This window comes from Sarcophilus harrisii, chromosome 1 (genome assembly GCF_902635505.1).
Source record: "Sarcophilus harrisii chromosome 1, mSarHar1.11, whole genome shotgun sequence".
Classification (NCBI taxonomy): Eukaryota; Metazoa; Chordata; class Mammalia; order Dasyuromorphia; family Dasyuridae; genus Sarcophilus; species Sarcophilus harrisii.
In genome coordinates this window covers 690,467,774-690,481,577 of record NC_045426.1, presented here as the reverse complement: position 1 = coordinate 690,481,577, position 13,804 = coordinate 690,467,774, and the positions used below count along the sequence as shown (strand labels likewise).

Here is a 13,804-nt window from a genome sequence, read left to right as displayed (position 1 = left end):
CTGAGTGCATCCTGCTCATCATTTCCCATAGAACAGTAACATTCTATCATAATCACATACTACAATTTATTCAGCCATTCCCCAATAGATGGGCATCCCCTCGATTTTGGATTGTTTTTGCCCTGAGAAGAGAGCTGCTATAAATAAATTTGTACATATAGGTCATTTTCCTTTTTGAAAATCTCTTTTGGGATACATGCCTAGTAGTGGTATTGTATATGCATGAATGTATACCTCTTTGGGCATAGATCATATCTTTTGATCATTTATGAATTGGGACATGGCTTATTATTTTTTATAAATTTGACTCAGTTTCCTCTGTGTTTGAGAAATGAGGTCTTATCAGAGAAACTTTCTTCAAAATTCTTTTTACTGTTATTATCGCTAACTCTATTTCCCCCATTTATTCTATTCTATTCTCTCTCTCTCTCTCTCCTTTTACTCTGTCCAGCCTCAAAAGTGTTTCATTACTGACCACTTCCTCTTTTATCACCCTTCCCCTTCCCCTATTCCATTTGAGTGGGCACAATCTTAAAGTACATAGTAGCAGAGCACTCATATGGCCAAAGCACTTCACAAGTGTGACATCCTTTGTGTCCTTTGTGTTCTGGGAGGGTTTTTCTGAAGTTCATTTAAGGACATAGTATGTGATGTATCTGCTTGGGCTTACTCTTTAGTGAGCAACTATAGTCTCACAACATCTGGACCCAGGATTACCTTGGTGCTACTGTAAGCTTTCAGAAAGTATAGCAGCAACCCTTTGCCTCATATTAGAAGATGTGTCTCCAATGCATCTCTACAAAGACTCCAAGACGACTGACAATCTTCCTGGTTCAGAGATTGTTCACTCGGAGTCAGACTTTACCCTAACCTAGAATCCAGAACATTTCCCAAATATTAATCTCACTGGACCATAACCCAGGCAGTGGTTATTTGCCCAACAATCGCTAAATACTTTTGAGGTTCAGGTTACTCTACGCTAAATAAAGTTCTTTTCTTGGTTTATGTTAAGCAGATGCCTGGGGAAAGTACCAGGCAATCTGGAGTGGGGTGTAGTTCATTGTTTCTATTGGCTTTTTCTTATTTCTCTTTCATACTAAAAGCTTCAAATCCTTTACAAAGTATAGAATGATTCCATCCTATATGAAAGGTCTTTTCTCTTCACTATAATCAATTGTCTTTCTCCTTGTTCCTTATAAACTTCAATTTTGCTGAACTCTAAATGGAACACACCCCTACAACTACAATATTTTAAAGTTTTCAATGCTTGTTACCTTGACTATCTAAAACTGGGATTTAGAGGAATTAAGAAATTTGCCCATTTGCATTTAGCCAATAGGGGATGGAATTAAGATTTGAACCTAAGTTTCTTGTGGCTCCAAGAGTATATAGAAGAGGCAGGACATTTATCTAGGTCTTCCCAACCATTACCCCATGCTACCTCTCTACAATGACAAAGAATAACATATTGATTCATTTCCAAATCTTTGTATGTACATGGGTTGCTTCCAGTTTTTTATTATTACAGATAAAGCTGTCATGTATATTTTTTGTCCAGATGGGTTTTTATTCCAAGCTTTATTAATAACCTGAGGGCATCAGTGAAATCATTCGGTCAAAGGGTATGAGTCTGATATTTTCCTTGTGAAAATTGGCTGTTGCCTGTGAGAAGCATTACAGAAAGAATATGAGATTTAGAGCTGGGAGACTCAATACTGCCTCAATAGAGGCAGTGATTACAGGTCACTCAGCCTCTTTGACAATGGTTTTCTCATCCATAAGTGGATATGATAATGAGCATACTACTTCATGATGAAAGTATTTTGCGAAATGCAGTAGGTAGTTGAACTCTTGTTAGTCTTCCCTGGACTTGGTCCTTTCTGGTTGAGAATGGGTTGTTATCACATTGAGGTCCTGAGAGCACAGGAAACATGTGGAAGAGTTTTGCCATGCAGAACCTTGGTAAAACCCTGTCATATAATTTTTCTTCAATATCGTCTGGCTCTTCATGACCATTTGGGGTTTTCTTGGCAAAGATACTAATGCCCTTTGCTATTTTCTTCTCCAGCTCACTTTACAGATGAGGAAACTGAGGTAAACAAAATGAAATGACTTTCCCAGAGTCACACATCTAGTAAGTATCTGGGGCTGGATTTGAACTCATGAAGATTAGTTTTCCTGATTCTCAGTCCAGTGCTCTATCCACTATGGCACCACCTAATGGCCCCATCACATAATGCAGTTGTTGCTAATAGTAACTACATTCACAGAGCATATTAAGATTGCAAAGTACTTTATAAATATTACCTCCTTTGACCATCACAGTAACCCTGGAAGACAGGTGCTACTATTAACCCCATTTTACAGAGGAGGAAACTGAGGCACACAAAGTGAGATTAACTGACTTGCCTAGGTTCACATAACTAGTATGCATTTGAAGTCAGATTTGAATGCAGGTATTCCGGATTCCAAGTTCAGTACTCTAAGCCCTGGACCAAAACTTTCTGCTGCTGCTGCTGCTGCTGCTGCTGCTGCGTCATCATCATCATCATCATCATAGTACCAGTATAGTGTTTTAAAGCATACAAATTGCTTTACATATATCATTTCCTTTGATCTTTGCAAAAGCCCCTTGAGATAGGTGCTATTATCCCCATTTTACAGATGAAGAAACCCAAGAGTCAAAGATATTGAGGGACTCATAAAAAAAAGGAGATTTGTAGTTTACTTAATATTAGTTATGAAACTGATCAGCAAAATTTGCATTAAAATAATGAACAAGCAAGCTAATTAAGATTTTCTATTTTTTTTCTTTTTTAAAAACAATTTTATTGAAAGTTCCAAGCTCCAAATTCCATCTCTTCCTCCCTTCGTACATCCTCCAGCCCGAGAGAGTGAATAATCATATAAAGGTTATACATGTTCAATTTTGTAAAATATTTCCCTATTAGTCATTTTATACAAGAAGACTCAAAAGGGAAGAAAGTAAGAAATAGAGTGCTTTTAGTCTATAATTAATATAACATTTCTCTGGAGGCAGATAGTATGCTTTATCATTTGTACTTTAGGGTTGTCTTGGATCATTATATTGTTGAGAATATAAGTCATTTAGACCTTTTATTGAACAATATTGCTGTTCCTGTGTACAACATTTTCCTGGTTCTGTTCATTTCACTACCTATTAGTTCATGTAAATCTTTTTGGATTTTTCTGAACTCATTCTGCTTGTCATTTTTTATAGCACAATAATATTCTATTGTAATCACATATCACAGTTTGTTTAGCCATTCCCCAATGGATGGACATCCCTTTGATTTCCAATTCTGTCACCACAAAAAAAAGAACAGTTATAAATCTTTTTGTATTAATAAGTCCTTTTCCCTTTTTTGGGCAGGGGAGGAAGGGAATGTCTCTGAGATATAGATTTAGCAGTGCTATGACTGTATCAAAGGGTATGTACATTTTTGTAGCCTTTTAGGCATAGTTCCAAATAACTGTTCAGAATGTTTGGATCAATTCACAACTTCACCAACAATACATTCATGTCCCAATTTAAGTACATTTTCTCCAATATCCAACATGCTTTTTAAAAATCATATTAGTGAATCTTATAGATGTGAGATGGTACTTTAGAGTTGTTTTAATTTGCATTTCTCTAATCAACTGTGATTTAGAGCATTTTCATATGACTATAGATAGCTTGGAATTCTTTGTCTGACAACTGACTGTTGATATCCTTTGACCATTTATCAATTGGGGACCGACTTGTATTTTTACAAATTTAACTCAATTCTTTACATATTTGAGAAATTTGAGGTCTTTATAAGAGATATTTGTTGCAAAAATTTTCCCTGGTTTTCTATTTTCCTTGTAATTTTGATTGTATGGGTTCTGTTTACACCATAATGTCCATTTGCCTCTTGCAATTTCCACCCATTTGGCCTAGTCCTTCCTTCATGGCCCAAACAAATAAACTTCCATCCTCCTTCCATGTGATTATATCCTTTTAGTTACTTAAAATGGTCATCTCATCTTATCTCATGCTATCCCACACCGTCCTACCTCATCTTATCCTATTCTATCCCATCCATTCCATCTTATCCCATCCCATCCTATCCCCTACTAGCAAATAAAACAGCAGGAGCAAAAGCAAAGAGTGTAGAGGCTACCATGGATAGATGATATACTTAGGAAAGGCTTTCAGTGTCAAGAGTAAATACCAGATGATGAAGGACAGTGTCTTGAGGAAGATCCTCACCAATAAAGTGGAAGGAAGGAAGAAAGGAGGAAGAAAAAGGTCTATAAAGGTGATATGAATAATGAGAGAAATAAATGGAGAATAAGGAAAATCACCAAAGCCATGGAAGGCGAATTTTGAGTAGTAGTTGTTGATTACTGTCTCATACTACGAGGATCGAAAATGAGTACATTTGATTTGATAAGGTATCATGAGATATTAGATAAAGTATCCTTAGATTTTTTTGAAAATTAAGTGGTGAGGGACAAGCTCTAGATGACATCTGATCTTCTTCAAAGTGGCTTCAGCGTTAATATGTACTTCATGTTCTTCATGTACTGTTGAATATTGGCTTTATAATGGGAAAAAATCTAAGCCCACTGCTTCCTAGAGTCTGGACCGTCTAGAAAAAAGCAGATACTTGTCTTAGAATTAGAATCATAGAGAGCGATGAAAAGGACAAACCAATTTGGCCCCATTATTTTATAAAAGAGGAAACTAAGTCCCCAAGATTTGCTGACATTTAAACCAACCATGTTTCAATAGATGTCCTCAAATATAGATCTAAGGCATTTTCCATTTTAGAATGTGGTAAATTTTGTGTCAGGTAAACACCACTATTTAGAAGGGGTAGAGATTTCCCAAGACCAATGGAAAATGGAGATAATTACACTAGATCAGAGAAGGTCTTTTTGGCTTATGGATAGTTATAGTGTCTCATCTGAGCAGCTGGTTAAATAAACAGATCTTCCTTGAAAGGGATGGAAGTTAAACTCTAAAAAAAGAATAACATCAGGGTTTTTTTTTGTTGTTGTTTTGTTTTATTTTTGTAAGGCAATTGGGTTAAGTGACTTGCCCAGGAACATATAGCTAGTAAGTATTAAGTGTCTGAAGTTAAATTTGAACTCAGGTTCTCCTGAATCCAGGACCAGTGCCCTATTCATTGCAACATCTAGCTAGCCCAAGAATAACTTCGAAGAGATAAAATGCGTTCCTGAAAATCAATTCAATTTAATTCAATAAACATTTATTATGCACTTGCAATGTGCTAGGCACTGAGCTAAATAGAAACAAGAGACAAGGAACTTAGAATCTAATGGGAAAGATGATATGCATACAAATATATATAAAGTTAATTATATCCACGATAGAAAAGAAATCACTAACAAAGGGAAGCCATTGGAATTAAGGGAGGCCAGGAAAGCCTTCCTATAGGAGGTTTAATTGGATCTTAAAGAAAGCCAAGGGGCCAGCTAGGTGGCACAGTGGATAGAGCACCAGCCCTGATGTCAGGAAGACCTGAGTTCAAATCTTATCTCAGACACTTAACACTTCCTAGTTGTGTGATCGATCCTGGGCAAGTCATTTAACCCCAATTGGCTCAGCAAAAAAGAAAGAAAGAAAGACAAGGAGGTCAGTAGGTAGAAATAAAGAGGGAAAGTGTTCCAGACTTGGGGGGCAGCCAGATGCAATACTGGAGGTGAGAGATGGAGTGTCTTGTTTACAGAACAGCCAGGAGGTCAGTGTCATTGGATGGAAGAGTACTCAATATGAAGGAAGGTGGAGGAATCTGGGAAATGGGCCAAAAATGTTTATAAAGAGCTTTGAATGACAAATATGCAGAGACCCCTGGTCAAAGACAAATGTACTATAATAAAAAGCTCTAGATATGGGGGCAGGAGATATATGGATTCTAATTCTGCCTTTGACACATACTTGTGTGGCCATGAGCAGGTTATTCTACTTCTTGGCTGCTTTTTTTCTATCTATTAAAAATGGAAATAACAGTTATACCTTCAGTCTTTGCCTGTCTGAATTGTGTGGTTGGGTGTATAAGGAGTATCACAAACCTGATAGTAATACATGATATTACTGGCGCACTTTCTCAGCTAGGCAAAAGTTCTCACCGGCACTTGCCAGGGTCTTACAGGATTAAAGTTCCCTCTCTTGAAGCAGAGAGAAGATAACCAAATTTCAGCTTCACTGGCTAAGAGGTGCCAGCACCAGCGATCTCCTCCACCAACATCTCCAGTGGGGTCGGCTGGATCCAGGATCACAGGCCTAAACAGCCAATAAATTAATCAATCAGCAATCATTTGTTAAGTACCTACTATGTAACTGAAAGGCTATGATCACATGGAAAAAGTTTCATTTTATCTGCTTAGGTCATGAAAGGGAAAAATATATAGTAAAGCTAGAAATATAGGCTCAAGTTAGATCGCAAAGGACTTTAAATGTCACACAAAGAAGTTTGTATTTAATCCTAAAGTTAATAATAATTTATGGAGTGGAGAAATGACATGGTGAGACTATGGCTTTAGAAAAGTTTCATGAGTTGGATTGTAACACCATCCAATCTGGAGTTAAGAAAATCACTCCAGTAGCAGCATAGAGATGGACTCCCTGTCAGGGAAACCAATTTGGAGGCTCTTGAAATAAACCAGGTGAAAGCCAATGAAGTAGTAGCTATGTGAGGAGAGAAGAGGAATTAGACATGAGAGATGTCGTAGAGAGAGAGAAAATGCAAAATTTGGCAACAGATTGGAGGTATGTGAGAGGAATCCATGATAAGGCTGAGATTATGACCCTGGTGGACAGGAAGGACAGCAACACCTTAAACAGAAATAGAGAAGTTGAAAGGGTTTGAAGGTAAGAAGAAGTACATATTTCTAAAAATAATATTAATGCAATAAAAATTAATGAAAAGTAATAAATGTTGATAAAATTTGGAGAAATCTAAATAAACTCAATATATTAATGCTCAGAATGTGGGAGTGGGAAATCAGTGGCATTTTTGGTCTTCTCCATTCCTTTTTCATCTCTTAATTCCCATCTTATTCTACTCTATTTCCTTTTACTCGGATGGAAAGAAAGGTAGAACTGTGGAATAAAGAGGTTAATCTGAATAATTTTGTAGCACCTACAAAATGCTGGTTCTTAGAAGATAGGTCTTCAGTTTTCCTCCTTGTGGCCTGAGATCCCTTAGGTCTCCTCTGAATCTAAACTTGGTGTTATTTCTGGCCCAGAGAGATGGGTAGAGAATACCAGGTTCCCCCTTATCTGTCTAATTCCCTTGTTTACACTATGCTGATTTTATTCTGTATCATCCATACTGAATATTCCTGGACCCTGCCTTTCTGAGGTTGTATTGGCTTCCCCTTATCTGGATTACTCCTATTTTTTTTTCCAACCTCACATGGCCGTCATCACCTCAAAGGGCTTGGGAGTCTGAGTTACTGACATTAGGTTTAGGGATCAGGGAAGAAAAATGGGTTTCTTTGTAATGGGTACCTGGAATTAGTGAGTTGAGACAATAGGAAATCCCTGATGATTTCATTCTGAAAATCATAGTTGATTGTCCAATAGATACAGAGCTCTTTGTATCGCATGATTAATTTCAGAACTGTCAGGAAGCCTTCAGCTGTGTCAAAATCATGCACCCCACTACCTTGCTCCCAGGCATAGACTGTCAGAAGTTCCACAGCATACTTTGGAGGGAGAGACCCTTTCTTTTTCAATTTCCTGTGACACTGTGGGCCAAGAAAGAAAATAGAAACAATAGAAAAGAAATAACAAAACTCACTCAATCCTGTCATTGTGATTTAACAGCTCAAGCTATGTCTGGCAGAATTAGGGTACAGAAGGCCAACCCATATACTAAAATACAAGATCCAGCTTTGAGGGATGGTTGTCTTCTCTTCTGCTTGAGAAGTGTGTATTTCCAGATATTCAGCTGCTAACAGGAAGTACAGATGTGTTCCTCTGTACAACCTGGGATAAGATAAGCAAAGAAATTGATATTTGGTCTCTCATGTTAATTAAGCAGGATCCAGAGGAGCTCTCTAGGGAAAAAGTGGTGCTATGCTGGATGTTCTTTCTTTAAAAAAAATTAACAGTATTTCATTTTTTTCCCATTTATATGTAGAGACAATTTTCAACATTCAGTTTTTAAAAGATTTTGAATTCCAATTTTTGGCCTTCCCTCATTTCCCTCACCATTCCCAAAACAGCAAGCAATCTGATTTAGGTTATACAAATATAATCATGTAAAACATACTTCCACATTAATCATATTGTGAGAGAATAAATAAGACAAAAGGGAAAAACAATGAAAAGAAAACAAAAAAGTAAAAACAGTATGCTTTGATTTCCATTCAGACTCCATCAGTTCTTTCTCTGGATATGGATAAAATTTTCCATCATAAATCTCTTGGGATTGTTTGCACCATTGTATTGCTGAGAAGAGGTAAGTCAATCATAGCTGATGATCACACAGTGTTACTGTGTACAATGTTTTCTTGTGACTGCTCACTTCATTCAGCATCAGTTTATTTAAGTCTTCCTAGGTTTTTCTGATTTCATTCACTCATCATAATATTCCATTGCATTCATATACCACACCTTGTTCAGCTTTTTCCCAGTTGATGGGGATCTGGATGTTCTAACAAAAACATTTGAGAACCAGCTGGATGCAATGCTAATCTCTAGGGGGAAACTAACAGTAAGATAGGCTAACGTCCATATTTCTCCCAAACCTTCTTCTGCACATAAACTAAATATGTATTCCTATCAATCTATTTATAGCTGTATTTATACAGAGAGTGCTAGAATGCTCTCCCTTCTTATCTCAGCCTTCTGGCTTCCTTTAAGACTCAGCTCAAAGACCAGTTTAATTTTTTTGTTAAAGCTTTTTATTATCAAAATATATACATAGATAATTTTCAACATCCACCCAAGCAACATCTTCCAAATTTTCCCCTCCCTTCCCCTCCTTCCCTTCCCTAGATAGCAAATAATACAATATATGTTAAACATGTGCAATTCTTCTACACATATTTCTATAATTATCATGCTACACAAGAAAAATCAAATCAAAAAGGAAAAAAAACGAGAAAGAAAACAAAATGTAAGAAAACAACAAAAAGTGAAAATACTATGTTGTGATCTACACTCAGTCCCCACAATCCTCTCTCTGGGTACAGATAGCTCTCTTCATCACAAGGAACTGGCCTGAATCATCTCACTGTTGAAAAGAGCCAAGTGTATCATAGTTGATCATCACATAATCTTATTGTTGCTATGGACAATGTTTTCCTCTTGGCTCTATTCACTTTACTTAGTATTATTTAATGTAAGTTTCTCCAGGCCTTTCCAAAATCATACTGCTGATTGTTTCATATAGAATAATAATATTTTATAACATACATATATCATAACTTATTCAGCCATTCTCCAGCTGATGGGCATCCACTCAGTTTCCAGTTCCTTGCCACTACAAAAAGGGTTGCTACAAACATTTTTGCACATGTATATCCTTTCCCCTTTTTTATGATTTCTTTGCGATATGGACCCAGTAGAGACACTGCTGAATCAAAGGGTATGTCCAGTTTGATAGTCCTTTGAGTATAGTTCCAAATTGTTCTCCAGAATGGTTGAATCAATTCACAACTCCACCAATAATGTACTAGTGCCCCAGTTTTCCCACCTCCCCTCCAACATTTATCATTATTTTTTCCTGTCATCTTAGTCAACATAAGAATTGTGTAGTGGTACCTCAGGGTTGCTTAATTTGTCAAATGCCAGTTTTACAGGAGGAATGCAAGAAGAGTAATATAAACTTAGATTGCTAAACTAGATTAGAATCGGATTGAAGAGAATCTTCAGTAGCAAGAGAAATTTATATATTATAATGTGTCAGAAATGTGGAGCTATGATAGGTTTTTGATCAGAGGAATAATGTGGACATATACATCAGTGAGATTATTTTGACAGGTGAAGATGAATGAATTATAATGGGGAAAGGAGTCAGAAAACCCATTAGGAGGCTATTATAATTGTATTGCCAAGAGGTGATGAAAACAGAATGAGCACAGTGGCTATGTGAATAGAGAGAAGGGAATAGATTAGAGAAATTTCATAGAAATTTCATGAAGGAGAAGAAAAAGTTTGGTTGATTTGTTCTGAACTATGAAATCTGGATGGTCAGGAAGATAATGGGGTCATCAACGAAATATTGAGGTGGTAATGGGGAAGATGATAAATTTATTTTGGGATGTATTGAGATTGAGGTTTTAGTGAAACATATAGATGATTTCAAGGTGATTGGAGATAGTATTGACATTTAGGTAAGAGTCATTTGTAGAGAGATGATAACTGAACTTATAGAGTGAAGAAGAAGAGAAGGTATAGGACACAGTATGGAGGATGGCACATATTTAGGGAACAGGAAGAGGATGATAAATGATCAATGGAGATTAAGAAGGAATAATTGGGCAGATTGGAGGAAAATCAGGAGGGAACAGTATCATGGAAGTCCATGCAGGGAAGAATGTACAAGAGGTATACAAAATTGGAAAATGTCAAAAGTATGAAGAACAAGAAAAGGATGACGATTTTAACAATAAAACATCTTTGGTGAGTTTTAAGAATATTTTCAGTAGAATAATGGTATGAGAAGTCTGATTCCAATGGATTGACGAGTGATAAGCAAGTAATAATGACTTTTTCCAGGAGTTGAGCCGTGAAATGACTAGGGAAGGGTAGAGAACTATAGCATGAGAGGATGGCAAGGTAAAGAGGAACATGGAAATATTTGTATACATTAGAGAAGGAAGAAAGAAAAAAAGGAGAAGAGAGAGGAGATAAAGAGAAATGAGGGGAAGTGAGACAGACCGAAAGACAGATAGACAGAAGAGAGAGGGTTGAAAGAAAAAAGAGGAGAAGGGAGAGGATCAAATCAAGGACACAGGTGGAAAGGATTATCCTTTACAAGGAGAGGTGGCCTTTACAAGGTGAAGAGATGGCCATCCTTTACAAGGAGAATGGCCATCTCTTCACTTAGGCCTGGAACAAAAGAGGAGAGCATAACTGAAAGCTATGAGAAGTTTGGGGATAGTATGCTGGATATCAAATGCAAAGCTCTGCATTAGATTTTTGTCTCCATTTCTTCTAATGCCCCATGTTATACTCTTCCCTTCTATGCCCTATCTTAGGACTTCCCCAGTATACCCCAAACTCCTTTTCAATTAAATTTTTTTTCATTTTTACTTTCAGTTTCAGATTACCTCCTTCCCTCTACCCCCTCTTCCTAATTAATAAAGCAGGAAATACAATATTCATTATATGAACACAAAGTCATGAAAACATTGCCATGTTAGTCATATTATGAAAAAAATAAAAATAAAGATAAAAATATATATTACAAATTACACTCAGAGTCTATGGCTATGGATAGTGTTTTTCATTCTGAGTTCTTTGGAATTGTCATGGATCATTATATTTGACCAGTTCACAGTTGGTTATTACAATATTGCTGTTACCGTATACATTGTTCTTCTAGTTCTGCTCACTTCATTTTGCATAAGCTCATATAAATATCTCCAAATTTTTCTGAAACCATCTTCTTCATCATTTCTTATGGCCCAACAGAATTCCATCACAGTCATATATCATTATTTGTTTAACCTTTCCCCAATTGATGGATATCATTTCGTTTTCTAATTTTTTGCCTCCATAAAAGAACTATCATAAATAGTTTTGTACATATCTGCTCTTTTCATTTTCCTTTGATCTCTTTGGGGTGTGGACCTTTTAGAGGTATTGCAGGGGCAAAGAGTATGCACAGTTTTATAGCACTATGGGCATAGTTCCAAATCCAGAATGAGTTGATTAGTTCACAGCCCCACCAACAAAGCACTGATGTACTTATTTTCCCACATGCCCTCTAGCATTTGTCATTTTCCTTTTCTTAGTCAGTCTGATGGATATGAAGTGGCACCTCAGAGTTATTTTAATGTGTATTTGTCTGAGTACTAGTTAGAGCATTTTTTCCTCATGATTATTGATAGCTTTGATTTCTTCTTCAAAAAACTGTCTGTTCATATCCTTTGACTATTCATTAGTTGGGGAATAATGCTTAATTTTTCTTTTTCTTTTTCTTTTTTTAAATAGATTTTGTTCAGACTCCTTAAAAACTAAAATTGGGAACAGGGAAGGCAGTGAAGTTATGAGAGTTGGAACTAATGAAACAACATATGAAGAATAGGAAAATAGAATAGAATTTGAGATAACTTATAAGAAAACAACAGATCTTGAAAAGAGATCAAGAGGAGAAAATATAAGAATATTGATCTGCCTGAAAGCTATGATCAAAAAAAGAATCTTGATACAGTAATACATGAAAAAAAAAAGAAAATTGTCTTGAAATGTTAGAACAAGAGTAGAGAAGCAGTTAGGTGGTGCACACCAGCCCTGAAATCAAGAGGATCTGGGTTCAAATCTGATCTCAGACACTTAATATTTCCTAACTGTGTGATCCTGGGCAAGCCACTTAACCCCAATTGCCTCAGAAAAAAAAAAAACAAACAAACAAGAGTAGAAATAGAAAAAATTCCACAGATCATCACCTGATAGAGATCTTATGAAGAAAATCTACAGGAATGTCCTACAGGAAAGCCCTAGATGAAGGAGGAAATATTATGAAGAACAAGAAAAAATCAATTCAAATACAATGAAACCACAATTAGAATCACAAAAGATCCAGCAGTGGCTACATTAAAAGACTGCAGATCTTGGTAAAAAATATCATACCCAGCAAATTGAAGCATAATCTTGAATGAAAAAATGGCTAATCAATAAAAGGTCTGACTTTCAGAATTTTGTTGCAAACCTCCCCCAGATTTAATAAAAAATTCAATGTATAAGATTCAAGAGAAATAAAAAGTAAATATCAAAGACTAATTACGAGGGACTCAATAAGGACAAACTGTTTATATTTTGTACGTAGAAATTCAAGTCATTTGCCTAAGATTGTCATTAGTAATTGCATAGTTTGAAATAAAGATCGGAGTAGCACTAAGTGTGATGTGATTCTAAAAAGCAAAACTGTGTGGGAAAAAGTACAAAGAATAATTATGCTGTACAAAGGAATTTTGAGAGCAAGAACTGAAAAAAGAGGAATTGGGTAGGAGAGGAGGGCTGGTAGTTCTGGAATCCTACTCACATCAGAAATGTGGCTGGAATGGGTTAAAAGAGGAAACAATACATCTCTATCTATCTATATCTTCTAAACTTATAAAGAAATGAGTGGTAGGGAATAGGAAGGTACAGAAGAATGTGTATAGATTAATAAGAATGTGATAAAGAGGGAGGGGATAGCGAGGAAGAGGATAGGGGAAAGATTCTTGGGCATAGGTTAAGTAATAGAAAGGCAGAGTAGTGGGTACAAATAAAGCAAAGAAGGCATCAGAGATAAGAAATAAAAGATACACAAAAACATAATTACAATGATCAGGAGTAAAATTTATTAGGAAAAAAAGTAGGGGTGGTTATTTATCTCAGCTAAAATAAATTTAATCAAAGGAAAAAATAGGGAAACTACACTATATGTAAGCCATATTGGTAATCAATATTGTTCTAGAATATTTAAAGTAACTAGACAGTACAAGGTTGGAATATTGCTGTGGTGTAGGAAATGATGAGTTGGTGGATTTGGAAAAATATGGAAAAACTTGAGTGAAGTTGAACAAAATAGCTTTCAACAATTGCTTTAATTTCATTGTTATTAGC

General features: G+C 36.1%; 1 protein-coding gene across 2 annotated transcripts in view; it reads right to left on the bottom strand.

The window, feature by feature from the left end:
- Positions 1-3,336: 3,336 nt before the first annotated feature.
- Positions 3,337-13,804, bottom strand: part of LOC105749342 (2'-5'-oligoadenylate synthase 2) — a 33,768-nt gene continuing 23,300 nt past the window's right edge. For both annotated transcript variants that reach the window (XM_031948631.1, XM_031948630.1), the window contains 3 exons: positions 7,529-7,767; positions 6,145-6,298; positions 3,337-4,640 (listed from right to left, as the gene is read on the bottom strand). In XM_031948631.1, coding sequence (XP_031804491.1) covers positions 4,569-4,640; positions 6,145-6,298; positions 7,529-7,767 — 465 coding nt within the window. In that variant the 3' untranslated portion in view covers positions 3,337-4,568. The remainder of the gene's footprint in view (positions 4,641-6,144; positions 6,299-7,528; positions 7,768-13,804) is intronic.